Source organism: Lactuca serriola, chromosome 1, assembly GCF_051521515.1.
Source record: "Lactuca serriola cultivar US96UC23 chromosome 1, Lser_US96UC23_V15, whole genome shotgun sequence".
Lineage (NCBI taxonomy): Eukaryota > Viridiplantae > Streptophyta > Magnoliopsida > Asterales > Asteraceae > Lactuca > Lactuca serriola.
In genome coordinates, this window is record NC_136408.1 from 173,006,121 (window position 1) to 173,020,368 (window position 14,248).

A 14,248-nucleotide genomic window follows, 5' to 3' on the forward strand; every position below is an offset into this window, starting at 1 on the left:
TTCTTTTATTTCTTGTTTTACTATGTTTAATTCTTCTTGAAGTTCTTGCATAGAAATTGGCTTTGCTTCAGTAAATCTTTCATATATATATATATATATATATATATATATATATATATATATATATATATATATATACACACACATATATATATATATATATATATATATATATATATATATATATATATATATATACACACACATATATATATATATATATATATATATATATATATATATATATATATATGTGTGTGTGTGTATATATATATATATATATATATATATATATTAAATTAAAATTTTATTATTAGCAGGAGTTATGCTATTAGTTTTATTAAGCATCTGCTTTATTAATAATTCTTGGATATTTTTATCTTTTATAGAATCAAGAGTTTAATAGATCTTTATCATCTTGTGAAAGAACATTAATAGAACTACTAGTAATCACATTGATTAAATTATTACAGCGACATTTACCAATACATTCGCAAATATCAGAATCTTCTGAACTTGAAGTAATATTTTCGAGAATATTTAAATCATTTGTTTGAAAATCAGAAATACTTTAATCGGAATCTGAATCAGTATTTAAAATAATTTTTCTTATTTGTTCTTTCAAATCTTCCGAACCATTAACTCATTTATTTTTGTCTTAGCATAACAATTATTAGCTGTATGACCATTACACTCACATTTATGACAAATAATAATATTTTTTGATTTTCTTTTAGATTTTTTATAATTTGGCTTTTTAGATTTTGAAGCATAATCTTTGACTTTTTTATAATTTTCTGGATGATTATATTTCCTTTTCCTGAAATATTTTGAAGATCTTTTCTTATATACTTTAGATTTTGAAGTAGACGGACCATTCAAGTGCTGATAACCATATTGTTAGCAAAAATTTCCCAAATCATTTTTACTGTTAATTATATCTTTTTTGACCTTTTCTTTGGATCTAAGATCAGCACAAACTGCTAATCCCTCTTTATTAATGTAGTTTATTAAATCTCCATAAGTTAAATTTTGATAAGGGATGAAATTATTAAAATTTTCTCTTAATTTTTGTCTAACTCTTTCTGCAAAGAGTTTTGGAAGGCCAACAATAAAACGTTCTTTTCAATAAGACTCTTTACAATCAGGTCTCAAAAAAAAACTTTAACAAGATAATTATCTTTATACCATCTAAAATCAATAAGTTTTCTGCAATGTAAATTCATTAAAATTTTTAAAAAATTTTCTTTAAAAGTAGTAGGATCTCCTACAAAGTTTTCGATAATAGAAAAAATTAAAGTGTTAACCATATCATCTTCAAAGGTTTGTATTTGTTGATTATTTTCTTGTTTTATAATAGTTTTCTTAGCAGATAAAATATAATCTTTTTCTTCTTGTGAAATATAGATTCCCACCAACCTTTAAGATTGCCAGTAAAACCAGAAGTACTAATATTAACAATTTGAAGTTGAGTATTATTATGAGCTTTATAAGCATTAACAGCCATAGTCATTTCCTGTACAATATTCATAATTTGATGTTCAGAATGGCCATCAATATTCCATTCATAAACATAATTACCATCATATTGAGAGCGATCAAATTGAAAAGTTCGTTCTTCAAGTTGAACATCTGGAAGAGAGGGTCTATTCCAAGAATTTCTTATGGTTGGTTTTGGATTCTTTCCGAAAGTGATTTGCTTTGATTGATGAATTTTATTAAGATTTGAAAAGTCATAGTGAGTTGATTAATATCATCATTTGAATTAATAAATTGTTGAGCAAGAGTTTCAAAATTTGTTTCACTATTAATATCACTATTTTCAAATTCATCATTTGTAAGAGTATTAATATTGTTAGTGTTTAAGATATGATGTTTTGAAAGTCTTTTTTCTAATTCGTTAATTAAATATGTATTTCCTAAATTAAAATTAACATTGATTTGGCAAGGAACAAAACTTATATTACTAGTGCTTGCCATATCTTGCTTATTAACATTTTTATCTTTAAAATTTTTTTCTTCAATTTTAACTAAATGCTTGGTAATACTAGATAAGGTTTCATTTGCATAATTATTTTGGTAAATAATTTTTGAAGACCCTTTTCAGTAGTTAATTGATTTGGGGCTTGAACTAAAAGAGTTGCAATAAACATATCGTTAATACTAATTTTTCCTTTTGGTGGAAAATTAGCAATAATTTCTTTATTAGAAATAATATCATTATATTTTTTTTTCTAAAATGGGAGTGATAGAATTATTTTTAAATGGGTAATTAATTTTATGTTTAGGGGCATAAATTAATTCAAACCATTGAAAAAAAGGAGAATGAATTTTATTTGATAAAACATAATCTTCCCAAATGCCTAAGTGATGATAACAAATGTAAATTTTGTTGATTTTGACCAATAGACAAAGTTTGTTCTGTCATTTTAATAGAATAACCTTGAAAATAATTAAAAGTTCTTATTCTATATATTGTGTTTAACATTATTTTTAGGTATTGTCCAATTATTCAAACTTTGTTCTATGTTATTAACAGTTTCTTTAATAGCATTTATTTGATTATCATAATCTTGTTCATTGTTGATATTTTTACCAAAAATATATTTTTTTGAATAGTATGCCTGAAAATTTACTCATATTTAATTAATTTTGCTTTAAAATTCTATAAGAAAACTTATTTGTTTTAATAACGATGAATAGAGGCGAATCGTCCCGACGATGATTGTGGCCTGACACCGCGATTTATGTCCTTATCTGCGCTTTTACGCTAATCCAACCAATCACTGGTCTTGTCTCTGAATCATACTTATTAAAACTTATAAATTTCTTAGAGAATATTAAACCAAAATTAAATAAATTTGAAATAAATATATCATGCATAACCATCCAAAAACTTTTCTTGGCTCTGATAATAATAATAATAATAATAATAATAATAATAATAATAATAATAATAAAATAGGAGCCATTAAAATGTTTAAGTAACAAAGCATAATGGGTAAATTGTAAATTTGGTGTATATTAGAGAAGTATAAATGAAAACTTTGACAAATAAATATTAAAAGTGATTGATTGAATGTAGACACGAAATTCTATCTCAATAAATATTAAAAAATTCGTATGTATATAGGAGGACCCTATTTTATTTAGTCAAATCATACACTGTAATGTAGAATCAGCCTATAACTCTATAAGTGCAAATGGGGCTGGTTGGAGCACATATATTATTATTATTATTATAATTATTATAGTTATTTTTAACTATTTTTGGAATAAAGTATTTGATATTACTTGAGTAGTGTTATGATTAATTTTTTTTTGTCTTTATCTTTATTATTAATATTATAATAATTTTAGTTATAATTATTTACAATTTTTTTTACCATTAGTTTTCCCGGGTTCAAGCATCCTTTTATTTATCAATTTAAATCACTTCATTATGAAATAAAAAATAGTTCATTAGACAAAATGAATTCAATCCCTTTCTCCCTTTATAAAACCCAATAAGTACTAATTTTTTACTTAATTTCAATGGTATTCCCTCTTAAGTTCCGATGAACTTTCTACGAAACAACTTAAATGAAACCCTTTTATGGTAAATAAGAGGCTCTTTAGCATCTAAAAGAAAAGCAATATGATTTGTTTATAATAACAAAATGGTAAAAAATACTACTAAGGAAGTACCTAGAAACGTTTAATATCTATTAATTTTCTAAGTAAACATAGGAACTTGAGAGATTTCTGAGGGATATAAATTTATGATATTTCTTTAGAAGTTTTTAGAAGTTTTTTTGGTAATGTATAGACAGTATAGTATATACCGATGAATTTTAGGTCCTTGGAAATTTTCGTAAGAAACATCACCTTTTTCTAATACTGTTTCACCATAACGGATGAAAAAAATGGATTTTAAAGCAAGAGACGTTCCAAACAAAGGTAAGGTAAAACTTGTCATATAAGCCAGAAACCAAGGAGCTACAAATTTACAAAAAAGGAGCGACAACATCCTATGATGATAATTTGTTCTTTTATTACAATTTCCATACACAACAACAAAAGTCTAGCTCTTAAGAAATGACCATGGGCCTGTTCCTGTTCCCATCCTGCAAACACATGCAACAACTTATCACTAAACCATTAAATTGTCACTTTCTAAGATCCATGTGAAACAGAGTTTAAATCCCTCGTAAGATAATTTTAGTACGTGGTACATTTGTCATGCTATTTAATTTTTATGTGGTTGATCAAGTGTTATTTTGTTGCATGTTATGATCTTACATGTTGATAACAGGAATGATAACTAACACAAAATTCGCTATGATAATAAAAAGAAGGTTACCTCCATATGCCTACAATGGCACGTAGGCCCATAAAAATGGAGAGAGCAATCCATATTCCGACAAAACCAGCAGCTTTGTACAAAGCAAATAATGATCCGATGCTCCCTATAGCCACAAGGATCTAAAAAGAAAACAATTTGAATAACTAAGAGCTGAAATATGCATTTATTGCAGAAAAATGTTGCCATTAGTTAATTCTTGAGTAGTGAATGCTAACCATTGAGTATGCTGAATAAGCAAAATCTGATGCACCAAAGTTAATTCCATCATACACAAAAGCTATTGCGTTGATTGGTTGTGTCCCAGCAACAAACTAATTGTGACAAACAATTAAACATCAGTCTTATAACAATGGGGTTGGCTAAAAAGACATCCGATATTTCAATATGGACACCCTAATTAATTTTTTAAATATTTTTATAGGATGAAATTGCATTGTTTTTTGGAAAAGCTGATTATAAACAGTTAATTATTGGTTGACTTTTAAAAAAGTGGTCAATAGGGTATCCTAGGGGTGTTTTATTAGATTTATAGATAATTACCGGGACACCTATCGCAATGATATGTTTAACATTTATGTCTTTTGTAAACACTCCAGAACCAAATTCCAAACCGAGTCCAACAAGAAGAGAAAGCCCCAAACCCATCACGAATCCCATCTACAATTCGCAAAATGTCTATTAATAGTGTTTCCATATTATAAGTAAACTAAAGAATTAGCATCCTTAATTAATAGAGAAATTAAATATCTTCATACCTTTTGTTCCTAAAAATTCTTCTACCTAATTAAATGGTGACATATGTAATATTTAATATTCATTTAATTAAATTTTAATATACTAATGTGACACATGTCATCATTTAAATAGATATAGGATTTTGTAAGAACAAAAAATAAAAGAATATTTAATTTCTCTGATTAATATATCCTTTGAGTTAAGAGCATAAATTCACTTCAAACATACTTGTAATACTCTAGCTGCTGCAGCTGTTGCCTTCTCATAGTTCTTTTCAGCAAATGATGAAGCAATTATTGCCTACAAAATTCCATGGTTAAAGACATTGTTCAATCCTCATATTAAAAGCGATGTGCATCCTTTCAATATTTTAAAAAGAAATTAAATAGCATTTACTTGTCCAGCAACCGCTAAACCATCAGCAAGAAGTGAAGATGTTAACCACACTTGTAAGCATATTTGGAATGCAGCCATAGACGTTGCACCTAATCTTGCAGCCAATGATGCAGCTAAAGTCACACAAATAGTCGCTGCTATTACCTTAAACAACAATAAAAATCCTGTGGAGAAAACACTAGAAAGTTGTTGAAAAGGGAAAGACAATCGATTTGATTATATAGAAAAAGTTTCGCAAAATACATTGCATACCATTTTTAAGAAATCGACTGAACTGTAGAGCCTTAAGACTTGGAGGTAGTAAGTCAACTTGTTGCATCAGTTTAACCAACAAAATCGTTGATATTAAGTACCTAAAAAATGAATGTGATTTATTAAATTTAAAGATGAATGATGAAGAAAAAATACAATTATACAAAAATATGATGAATAGTTACTGTGATAGAACATGCGCAATGGCTGCACCACTAACTCCCAAATTACAAGTGAAGATGAGAATTGGATCCAATATTATGTTTGCCACATCACCCGCAACTACATAGAGTACGAAAATATGTTGGAACACAAAAATAAGAAATTAGTTGGATTATCAGAAATAAAAAAAAGGTTTTAGTATTAATACCAGTGGCATATAATGGAGTTTTGGTATCTTTAAAACCACGAAAAACTCCTTGCATTGCCAAAGAAAGAAGAACAGCTGGAGCTCCAAGTGAACGTAGTGTCAAATATTTATGTGCAGGTAATAGCATCGGAGAACCCTGAGAGAGAGAGAGAGGGTAGATTCGTAATTAATTGTTATGCTAAAGCATAAAAAGATTACTATAATGTAAAAGATACATACTGATTTCACACCCATTAAACTCAAAAATGGTCTTGCTAGAAGTACTAGTAACAGTGTTTCAAGAAGACCGAGTATTGCCCCAAACAACAACGCTGTTGATGCTGAAGGTATACATCGCTTATGTTTTTCTAGCTTCGACTTGTCTTTAATGTTGTTTGTAACATTGATATGTTTGCATGGACTTTTTGGGAAATCTAAATAAATCAAGAACAAGTTATAAACACCCATGAGATCATGAAAAAGAAGAAGAAATTAATATTGTAATTAATGATATTTTACTTGGTCATATCTACCTTTTTCTGTTGCCATTTCTTTTTTTTCGTTCGTAAGTGTTGAACCATTTTCCATGTTTTCAAGTTTGGCATCATCTTGCGTCAATTCTTTAGTTTTCTCTTGATTCGAACAACATTTCTCTGTGTTTTGAACTTCGATTGCTTCTCTATTCATTCGTTCTATAGTCTCTTCCTCGGCAACAAAGGATGTTGTAATACTCACAAGTGGGAATATGGCTACTTTTGAAACTTGATTGAAAATGGCAATCGATACCCCAACAGCAGCAATTTCCACTGGGCCTAAATAGAAGCGTAAATGATTTTAAAGAGATCATGTAATTAAAGTAAAATGATGTTACATGAGTCCGTTGTATTTTAGGTGGCATGCATTATGGGTAAACATTGAAACATAAATATATGTTAAACCAATATTGGTGCATCAACAAGTTCATCACCTATAACAACAATGGAAATTAAAATCTTAAAAGCTAAAATTTTGGTAATGTTGTATTGAGATAAATAGTTTGAGTGCAATATATGTCCTCCTAGGCAGTTAGATGGAGGTAAGTGAAGTGATTTTCCTATGCTGTATAGAGAGGGCAATTTATTGGTTTCTCTTGATATTATTGTTTAAATCATGAATGTATATGTCTTCACCTAATGAAAAAGATGTACGCTTTCAAAGAAAAACGAACTTTCAGGAAGAAACTACACTAAATTATCAAGAATGAACATAATTGATTTTTTATTGATTGGGACGAAGTCAACTTTGATCCTTGGACTATTGCTTTTATGTCACTTCTACTAAAGAAAAGAATATCATAACAATCGACAATTAAAGCCCAAAAATGCATAATTTAATTATCATTAGATATAAACAAATGCTAGGATGTTGAAGGAAGTAAGAGAGATACCTATACGACCAATAAATGCTGTATCAATCAGAGAAGCTATTGGATCGGCTGCTAATGCCATGGCTGCTGGTAAAGCAATTAAAATAATTTCTTTTCCAAGTGAGTCCATCTTGAGGACAAGCCTACAGATTCATATCAAAAGAAAATAAGAACTCCATTAATAGTGGATTAACTTGTTCCAAATAGGAAAATAATTATATGAGCTGAATAAGATGATGTCGAACTTCTCATCAGTGACAAATAATATTTCATTTTAGTAAGTAGTAATGGAAAATCCCAAAAAAACTAAACATATTATCCCCAACTGCTGGCGAACAATTATGTTATTGTCTCCATTTAACACTAATATATTTTATTATTTTGGTTAACTCAATGTTTCGCGACTGCTATGTAGCTGGAACTAAAAATATAAATGACAATATTAATTTCCATAAACATTAAATTGTTGTTCCAGAAAATTGCAACAATTTTTTTGAAAAAGAATAGAAAATGCAATTGGCTAAATCCTATTTGATTAAGGTTTATAATTTAAATCAATAAATATTTTCATGTAATCTTTCAAACTTCATGCCCTTACGTAACATTAATATAGCCAAATTTAGAATAAAAAAATTAAATATTGTAATTAACTCATACACAAATATATATATATATATATATATATATATATATATATATATATATATATATATATATATATATATATATATATATATATAGGGTTAGGTTATTTTGTTTTCACTATCTATTGTGTGCATGTATAACTGATTCTGGACCAATCATTTTAGTTATTTTAAGAAAATAATTAATGCATATTATATGTTGAAGATATAATGAATATTAATTACATTTTCAGCATTTAATATGCATTAATTACTTTCTTAAAATAACTAAAATGATTTGTCCAGAATCAGTCATACATGCACACAATAGATAGTGAAAACATTTGAATCTAACTCTCTCTCTCTCTCTCTCTCTATATATATATATATATATATATATATATATATATATATATATATATATATATATATATATATATATATATATATAGGGTTAGGTTAATGTGAAGCATTCTAATTTTGTGAGACCGTGAGAAGCAATTATAGTTACTCATTTTGTAGATAAGTAAAACATTTTTAAAATTCAAAATAATTGAAAATTTCCGAATTTTTTTTTTCAAATATTATATTCGTCATTTATATTTTCCAAAAAAAAAAAAAAAAAATACCAAATAAAAAATTAAAAAAATTCCATTTTTTTACATATTCTAATAAAATATTCTATGTATCTAAAAAATCTAATAGAATAATCTAATATTCAAAAGATCACATTAGAATATTTCATGTATTTAAAAAAAAGGTAACTTTTTTAATTTTTTTAGGTAAAAAAGCAACGAAAATAATAGTTAAAATTTTTTTTCGGATTTTTCTTTTTATTTTTGTATTTTAAAATTGTTTTTAGATTGCGTCTCACGGTTGCATAAAAATAATATGATCTCAAATGAATCTGAACATATATATATATATATATATATATATATATATATATATATATATATATATATATATATATACACACACACACACACACACACACTAGCCGTAGACCCGCGCAAAGCGGCGGCAAAAAATAGTTTCTCATTCGGCAATAAGTTTTATACGGAAACATGTTAGATTTCAAGTAACACAAAACATATGCATATTGTTATCGATCGGTTTTACGGCAACAAATAAATGTAACTCTTGCAATACAAAAATAATAAATATTTTGGTGTGTAGTGTACGTTTATAGTCCTTCATTTTAGAAATCATGATACATCCATACGAAGTGACTTGCTTATACTTTTATTGGTATTGATAAAGTTAATAAAAGAGAGAATCAAAGTTAATCTTAACAACCCGATTTGCTTGATACAGATAAGTCTAAACGGATATATCTTATTATCCACTTTACTATCTAAAGTTTTAAACCGAAAAATAATAAAATTAATACAACCATATTTCATGGAACAGAATAACAAATGAAATACTAATTTTCTATTATTCATAAATCATACATAGATATTTTTTCTTCATATTAAACAAAATATTTGATTTTACAACTGACTGGTCAATTTCGATTAGAGGGCATAAATAATAAATAAAACTTAAAAAAGTTACAAATAAAAGGGCCTATATAATGGATTATTTGTTTTATTTTAATTGGATAAGAGATCGGGTCAAATTTTTGGAAGAGATAAGATTTCAAAGGTAATCAGATTAAAATTTAATATTATTTTATTCATGATTAGTTGTACTTTACGTTTAGAGACTTGAACGTCTTAAAAAATAATATTATTTTATTGGATCTATTTATAGAAATTGTATGATTTCTTTTATAAGTTAGTAAATATATATATATATATATATATATATATATATATATATATATATATATATATATATATATATATATAAATTTTAATTAGCATGACCAAAAAACATAATGATTTTTTAGCATCAAGATAATACGTTACATATTTTTGGGGCTTTCTATTCCTGTAGCCAATAGATTTTTCAGATAATGTAGATATAAGAACTTGAGCATTCATTTATTCCAACTATATATAAACTAAATGATTCTCAATAAAGGAGCAGGCAAACATGAAAGGTACCTAAGATCTTTGAAGAAAACAAAGATCGGAAAATTCCACTTTCTCTGTGTTGGAAGAGCAACACCATCTTCGGCCATAGAACAAAGATTAAATATGCGTAAAACGGGTGAGATGATAGACAGCTAGAAAACGTTCAACTCTCAACTCGAGAGGTAATTTCAAACCTGAAATATGCATATATATGATCGTAGCACGTTAGGAATATGATGGAGAATGAATCTACAACCAACATAATAATTTGGATGAATAAATCATATCATTGAACATGGTTTTGGAACTACAATGACAATCCCACCAAAAAGTTAAAGGCTAAAATGTTTCACGTAAAGAATTGAGAAAGGCATGTGAAAGGTCCTCTAACAAATGTGATAGCTTAATAATTAAATTCCTTTCTTTAGAAAAAAATACATCTCATCCCGCATAAGATTTTTATAAACATTTTTAATTATAATCAAATGTCTACATGTTTTTTTATATTAAGGAAAGTTAAGAATTCACAAATTTATGATTTACAATATATTCATTTCACGTAATACTAATTAGTTATAGATGAATGCTAATTATTATAGGACAACTCAAAGTAGAATGCGGATTTAAGTGGTTTTTTGGGGTTTCGAACCACTACTCTTTTTTCGCTCTCTAATAATAATAATAATAATAATAATAATAATAATAATAATAAAATGTTTTTCTATTAAGGCGCAACATCTATAAAAAAAAACATTAGTGTCACTATTATTTTTTGGGAACTTCAGTGTTGATAATAATAATAATAATAATAATAATAATAATAATAAATTGTTTTTCTATTAAAATGCAACGTCTATAAAAAAAATTAGTGTTACTATTATTTTTTGGTGCTACTACTATAAGAAGTTTCTGTGTCGTCACCCCATGTTGCTTTGATCCCTGAAAATATTACATTTTTTTAAAAACTTAAATTCAAGTTTTTTTTAACCGAAAAAAATATCTTGAAAATGCCTCTTAATTGATTTGATAAAATGAAAAAACATATGAAGCAAACAAATCATCTCTTTATATGAAATTAACTTAGCCAACATAAGAATTAAAATAGATGAATACATCAGAAGACTGAAATTCAAGTCTAACTCTAACAAAACACAACCTTACTAGTATTATTATGAACTGAGACAACCCTTAAAATTAATGCAAACTGCGCAAGTTATATTAATCAAATTGGTGCAAAAAAAATATCAGACTCCAGAAAAAATATATCGACGGATTTTTTTCATATGTATATATGCGTAATATGCGATTTAGTTAATAGTCTTTTCTGTATTGGAGGTCCATAAAGCAACTACTTATACCGATCGAGACTACAAAGCTAAAGATGCCATGTAAAGGTCTTTTAAGTGTTTCTTGACTTGTTATCCAATATCTATCTTATTTGAGTAATTGGAGATATGCTTTAAAACATTTCGTAAAAGTTCTTTAAAATGAAACTTGAGATCATGGTGTTCAAATTTGTGTTTGTCGGTTTCGTGTGGTGTTTAAATCTTCTTCAAATGGCTTTTAAAATAATTGTCAGGATAATATTTAGAATGATATAACATTACATATCATATTTGCATTAATAATAATTTGGTATTTGATTGGTGTCTCATGTCCTAAAATTTAGATTATATTTGATAATTATAATAAAAATAATAACAACAATAATAAGCTTGTCTCTTGAAATTACTCAGGTTGAGTGATCACAATGAAGACTATATATATTTTTTAACGGAAGAATAGATTTTATTAAAGAACATAAAACCAACAGGAAGCTAAACAATGTACAAAAACAGAACTCTAAGGCACATACGAAATGAGATGACGGAGAAACTTTTTTTAAGAGTACATACAAGAAATCTTAACATAATATATTGTTTCTAAGGATAAAGTGAAATAAATTACATAAATTGTGGCATATATTTATAATTTTATACCGATGTCACTACAAATCATATACCTTTTATAATTTTTCTACCTTTTTCTTTCTTTTCCTATTTCACGTGGCTACGTTGGTGTGTTGGCAAGATCAAGTCCACAAAAAACATATTTTTTTTTATATATATATTTTTTATTTTGCTATGGGTAATGGCATATGACGTATTTTTTCCTATTGAAACAAGGCAAACCTTACGTTCACGACTTCCTTGCTTTTGTCTTTTTTAGATGTAAGTTTAACATGTGTCTTCGGTTTCTTATGAAAACCATATAATGTGAACAACACCCTATCTTCGTACTCCGAACCATGACAAAAATACAAAGAGCAATATTTAGGCGCAAAAGTTTACTTTAGAAGGATAAATTATATGTATACAATGGAAAACGAATTAAGGTTGTAACATTGTCGGAAATTCACCAACTTCTCTTTTGATAAAAAATCAATCATATATTCTTAAAATCAAGATTCACCAATATGGCTTTGTGTTTTAGATCATAACATCCCAACTCATCAAAATTTATATTTATAACTAGATAGATAGCACAATGGTAGTGTTTTTATCTTTATAAATTTTTACTATGGGTACATAGTTTAAAAACCATTTTACCATTAGCTATGAGAGTTTTTTTTTTAAAGATAAATAAGCATAAATTAGTTAACTTTTTTAAAATTGAAGTAGATTTATCACAATATGTTTTTATTAAATAAGTTTAAAGTTTAATAAAAAAATGGATGTTATTCAAAAAAAAGTTAACCATTACAAATAGTCTATTAACTAGTTTATAACCCGTGGAAATCACGGTTACAAAATTGATTAAATATTCATAGTAAAAAATTCAAAATTATTAATCAATTATTTTATATAAAATTTTAAATACATTATTAATTAAGAGATTTTTTTATTAGTTATGTAAAACTATAGTTATTGATTCAAATAAATATGTGTAATTAATTTATCATATATATTAGACTCTTTTTATTTATGAACTAATGAAAACAATAATATAAAATTTAAAATTTAAAATAAAGAATAAATAGATTGAAAATAACATCACATTAATTAGGAGGTTTAATTAATTTAAAATGGAGAATTAATAGAATGACAAGTGACATCATATTAATTAGGAGTTATAATATTATGACACTTGGCAAAATGACTACTCTTTTATTAGTATAGATTACCTTCGGCTGGTAGTGTCCTCAGTTTGCCACCGTTATTGGGAGATAGAAATGAAACCACAAAATAATAATAATAATAATAATAATAATAATAATAATAATAATAATAATAATAACAGTTTTAATACTTCTTAATACTATAATTCATTGCAAGCATCTAATTAAATTGAAATGTCGTGTAACAGTAATAAATCATAAGAGATACCAAATATGGATGTTTAGAGTCACAAAAGAATTATTAGAAAAATATAGAAAAGGTTTAACGATCCAAGAAAGATAACCTACCTATCAGAATTGAGAGCTCTCTTCTCCTCCGTGTTGATTAGAAAATGAGTGTTTTCCTTCAAACTACTCTTCCACTCCCTCCACTATATATACTGTGCAAGTCTGGCTACTTTCTATCGTTTTCATAAAGTTATAACATTTTTTATTATTTTTAAAATATTTTAATTTAAAAAATCAACAAAAATTGGTGGAATTGAAATAGATGTGAGAGTAAAAGTATGTAACTGAGTTATAACATTGATCAAATGATCAATATTTATTTCATTAGAGTTAGACGCCTGATTAGTTTATTTCTTGTAATTTTCGTTTTTTTTTTCCGAATGCATCAACTTTATTAGTGAAATCGGGTTTAACTGTATGAAGTAAATATAATTAGTATAAACTAATTGTGAGATCCATGTATTAAATTAGTTAACTTAAAAAAAATTAAATATAAATATCAAAATATTTAAAAACTTTGAATTTATAAGAAAATAACAAAAATATTAAATTACTATAATATAAATGTTTTTTATCTTTTAAATTTAAACAGATACTAATTTAAATAAATAAAATAAACTAATAAACTTTAATTTTGAAAATTTTGAAATTAAAAGGTAAGTTAATTATTGAAATTGATATCCATTTATTACTATATTTATTGTGTATATTATATTAAAATATTATGTGAATTT

The 14,248-nt window shown here is 26.2% G+C and overlaps 1 protein-coding gene across 1 annotated transcript; it reads right to left on the reverse strand.

Annotated features, from left to right (window-relative positions):
- Positions 1-3,927: 3,927 nt before the first annotated feature.
- LOC145101457 (protein DETOXIFICATION 42-like) lies at positions 3,928-13,634 on the reverse strand. Its single transcript, XM_079038662.1, has 14 exons — positions 13,575-13,634; positions 10,160-10,323; positions 7,504-7,625; positions 6,611-6,889; positions 6,318-6,511; positions 6,099-6,234; positions 5,914-6,010; positions 5,729-5,829; positions 5,477-5,640; positions 5,309-5,380; positions 4,886-5,002; positions 4,561-4,656; positions 4,343-4,464; positions 3,928-4,106 (listed from the first exon to the last, which is right to left on the reverse strand). The coding sequence occupies exons 2-14, from the start codon at positions 10,234-10,236 to the stop codon at positions 4,064-4,066; spliced, it is 1,620 nt and encodes a 539-aa protein (XP_078894788.1). The 5' UTR covers positions 10,237-10,323; positions 13,575-13,634; the 3' UTR covers positions 3,928-4,063.
- Positions 13,635-14,248: the final 614 nt, after the last annotated feature.

Bases quoted from the DNA above. Each gene is read 5' to 3' on its own strand.
- LOC145101457 (XM_079038662.1), bottom strand. From the start codon at position 10,236: ATGGCCGAAGATGGTGTTGCTCTTCCAACACAGAGAAAGTGGAATTTT. The intron at 6,512-6,610 runs GTAGATATGACC...TGATTTATTTAG, and splicing joins AGAAATGGCAACAGAAAAAG to ATTTCCCAAAAAGTCCATGC. The intron at 6,011-6,098 runs GTATTAATACTA...TACTCTATGTAG, and splicing joins AACTCCATTATATGCCACTG to TTGCGGGTGATGTGGCAAAC.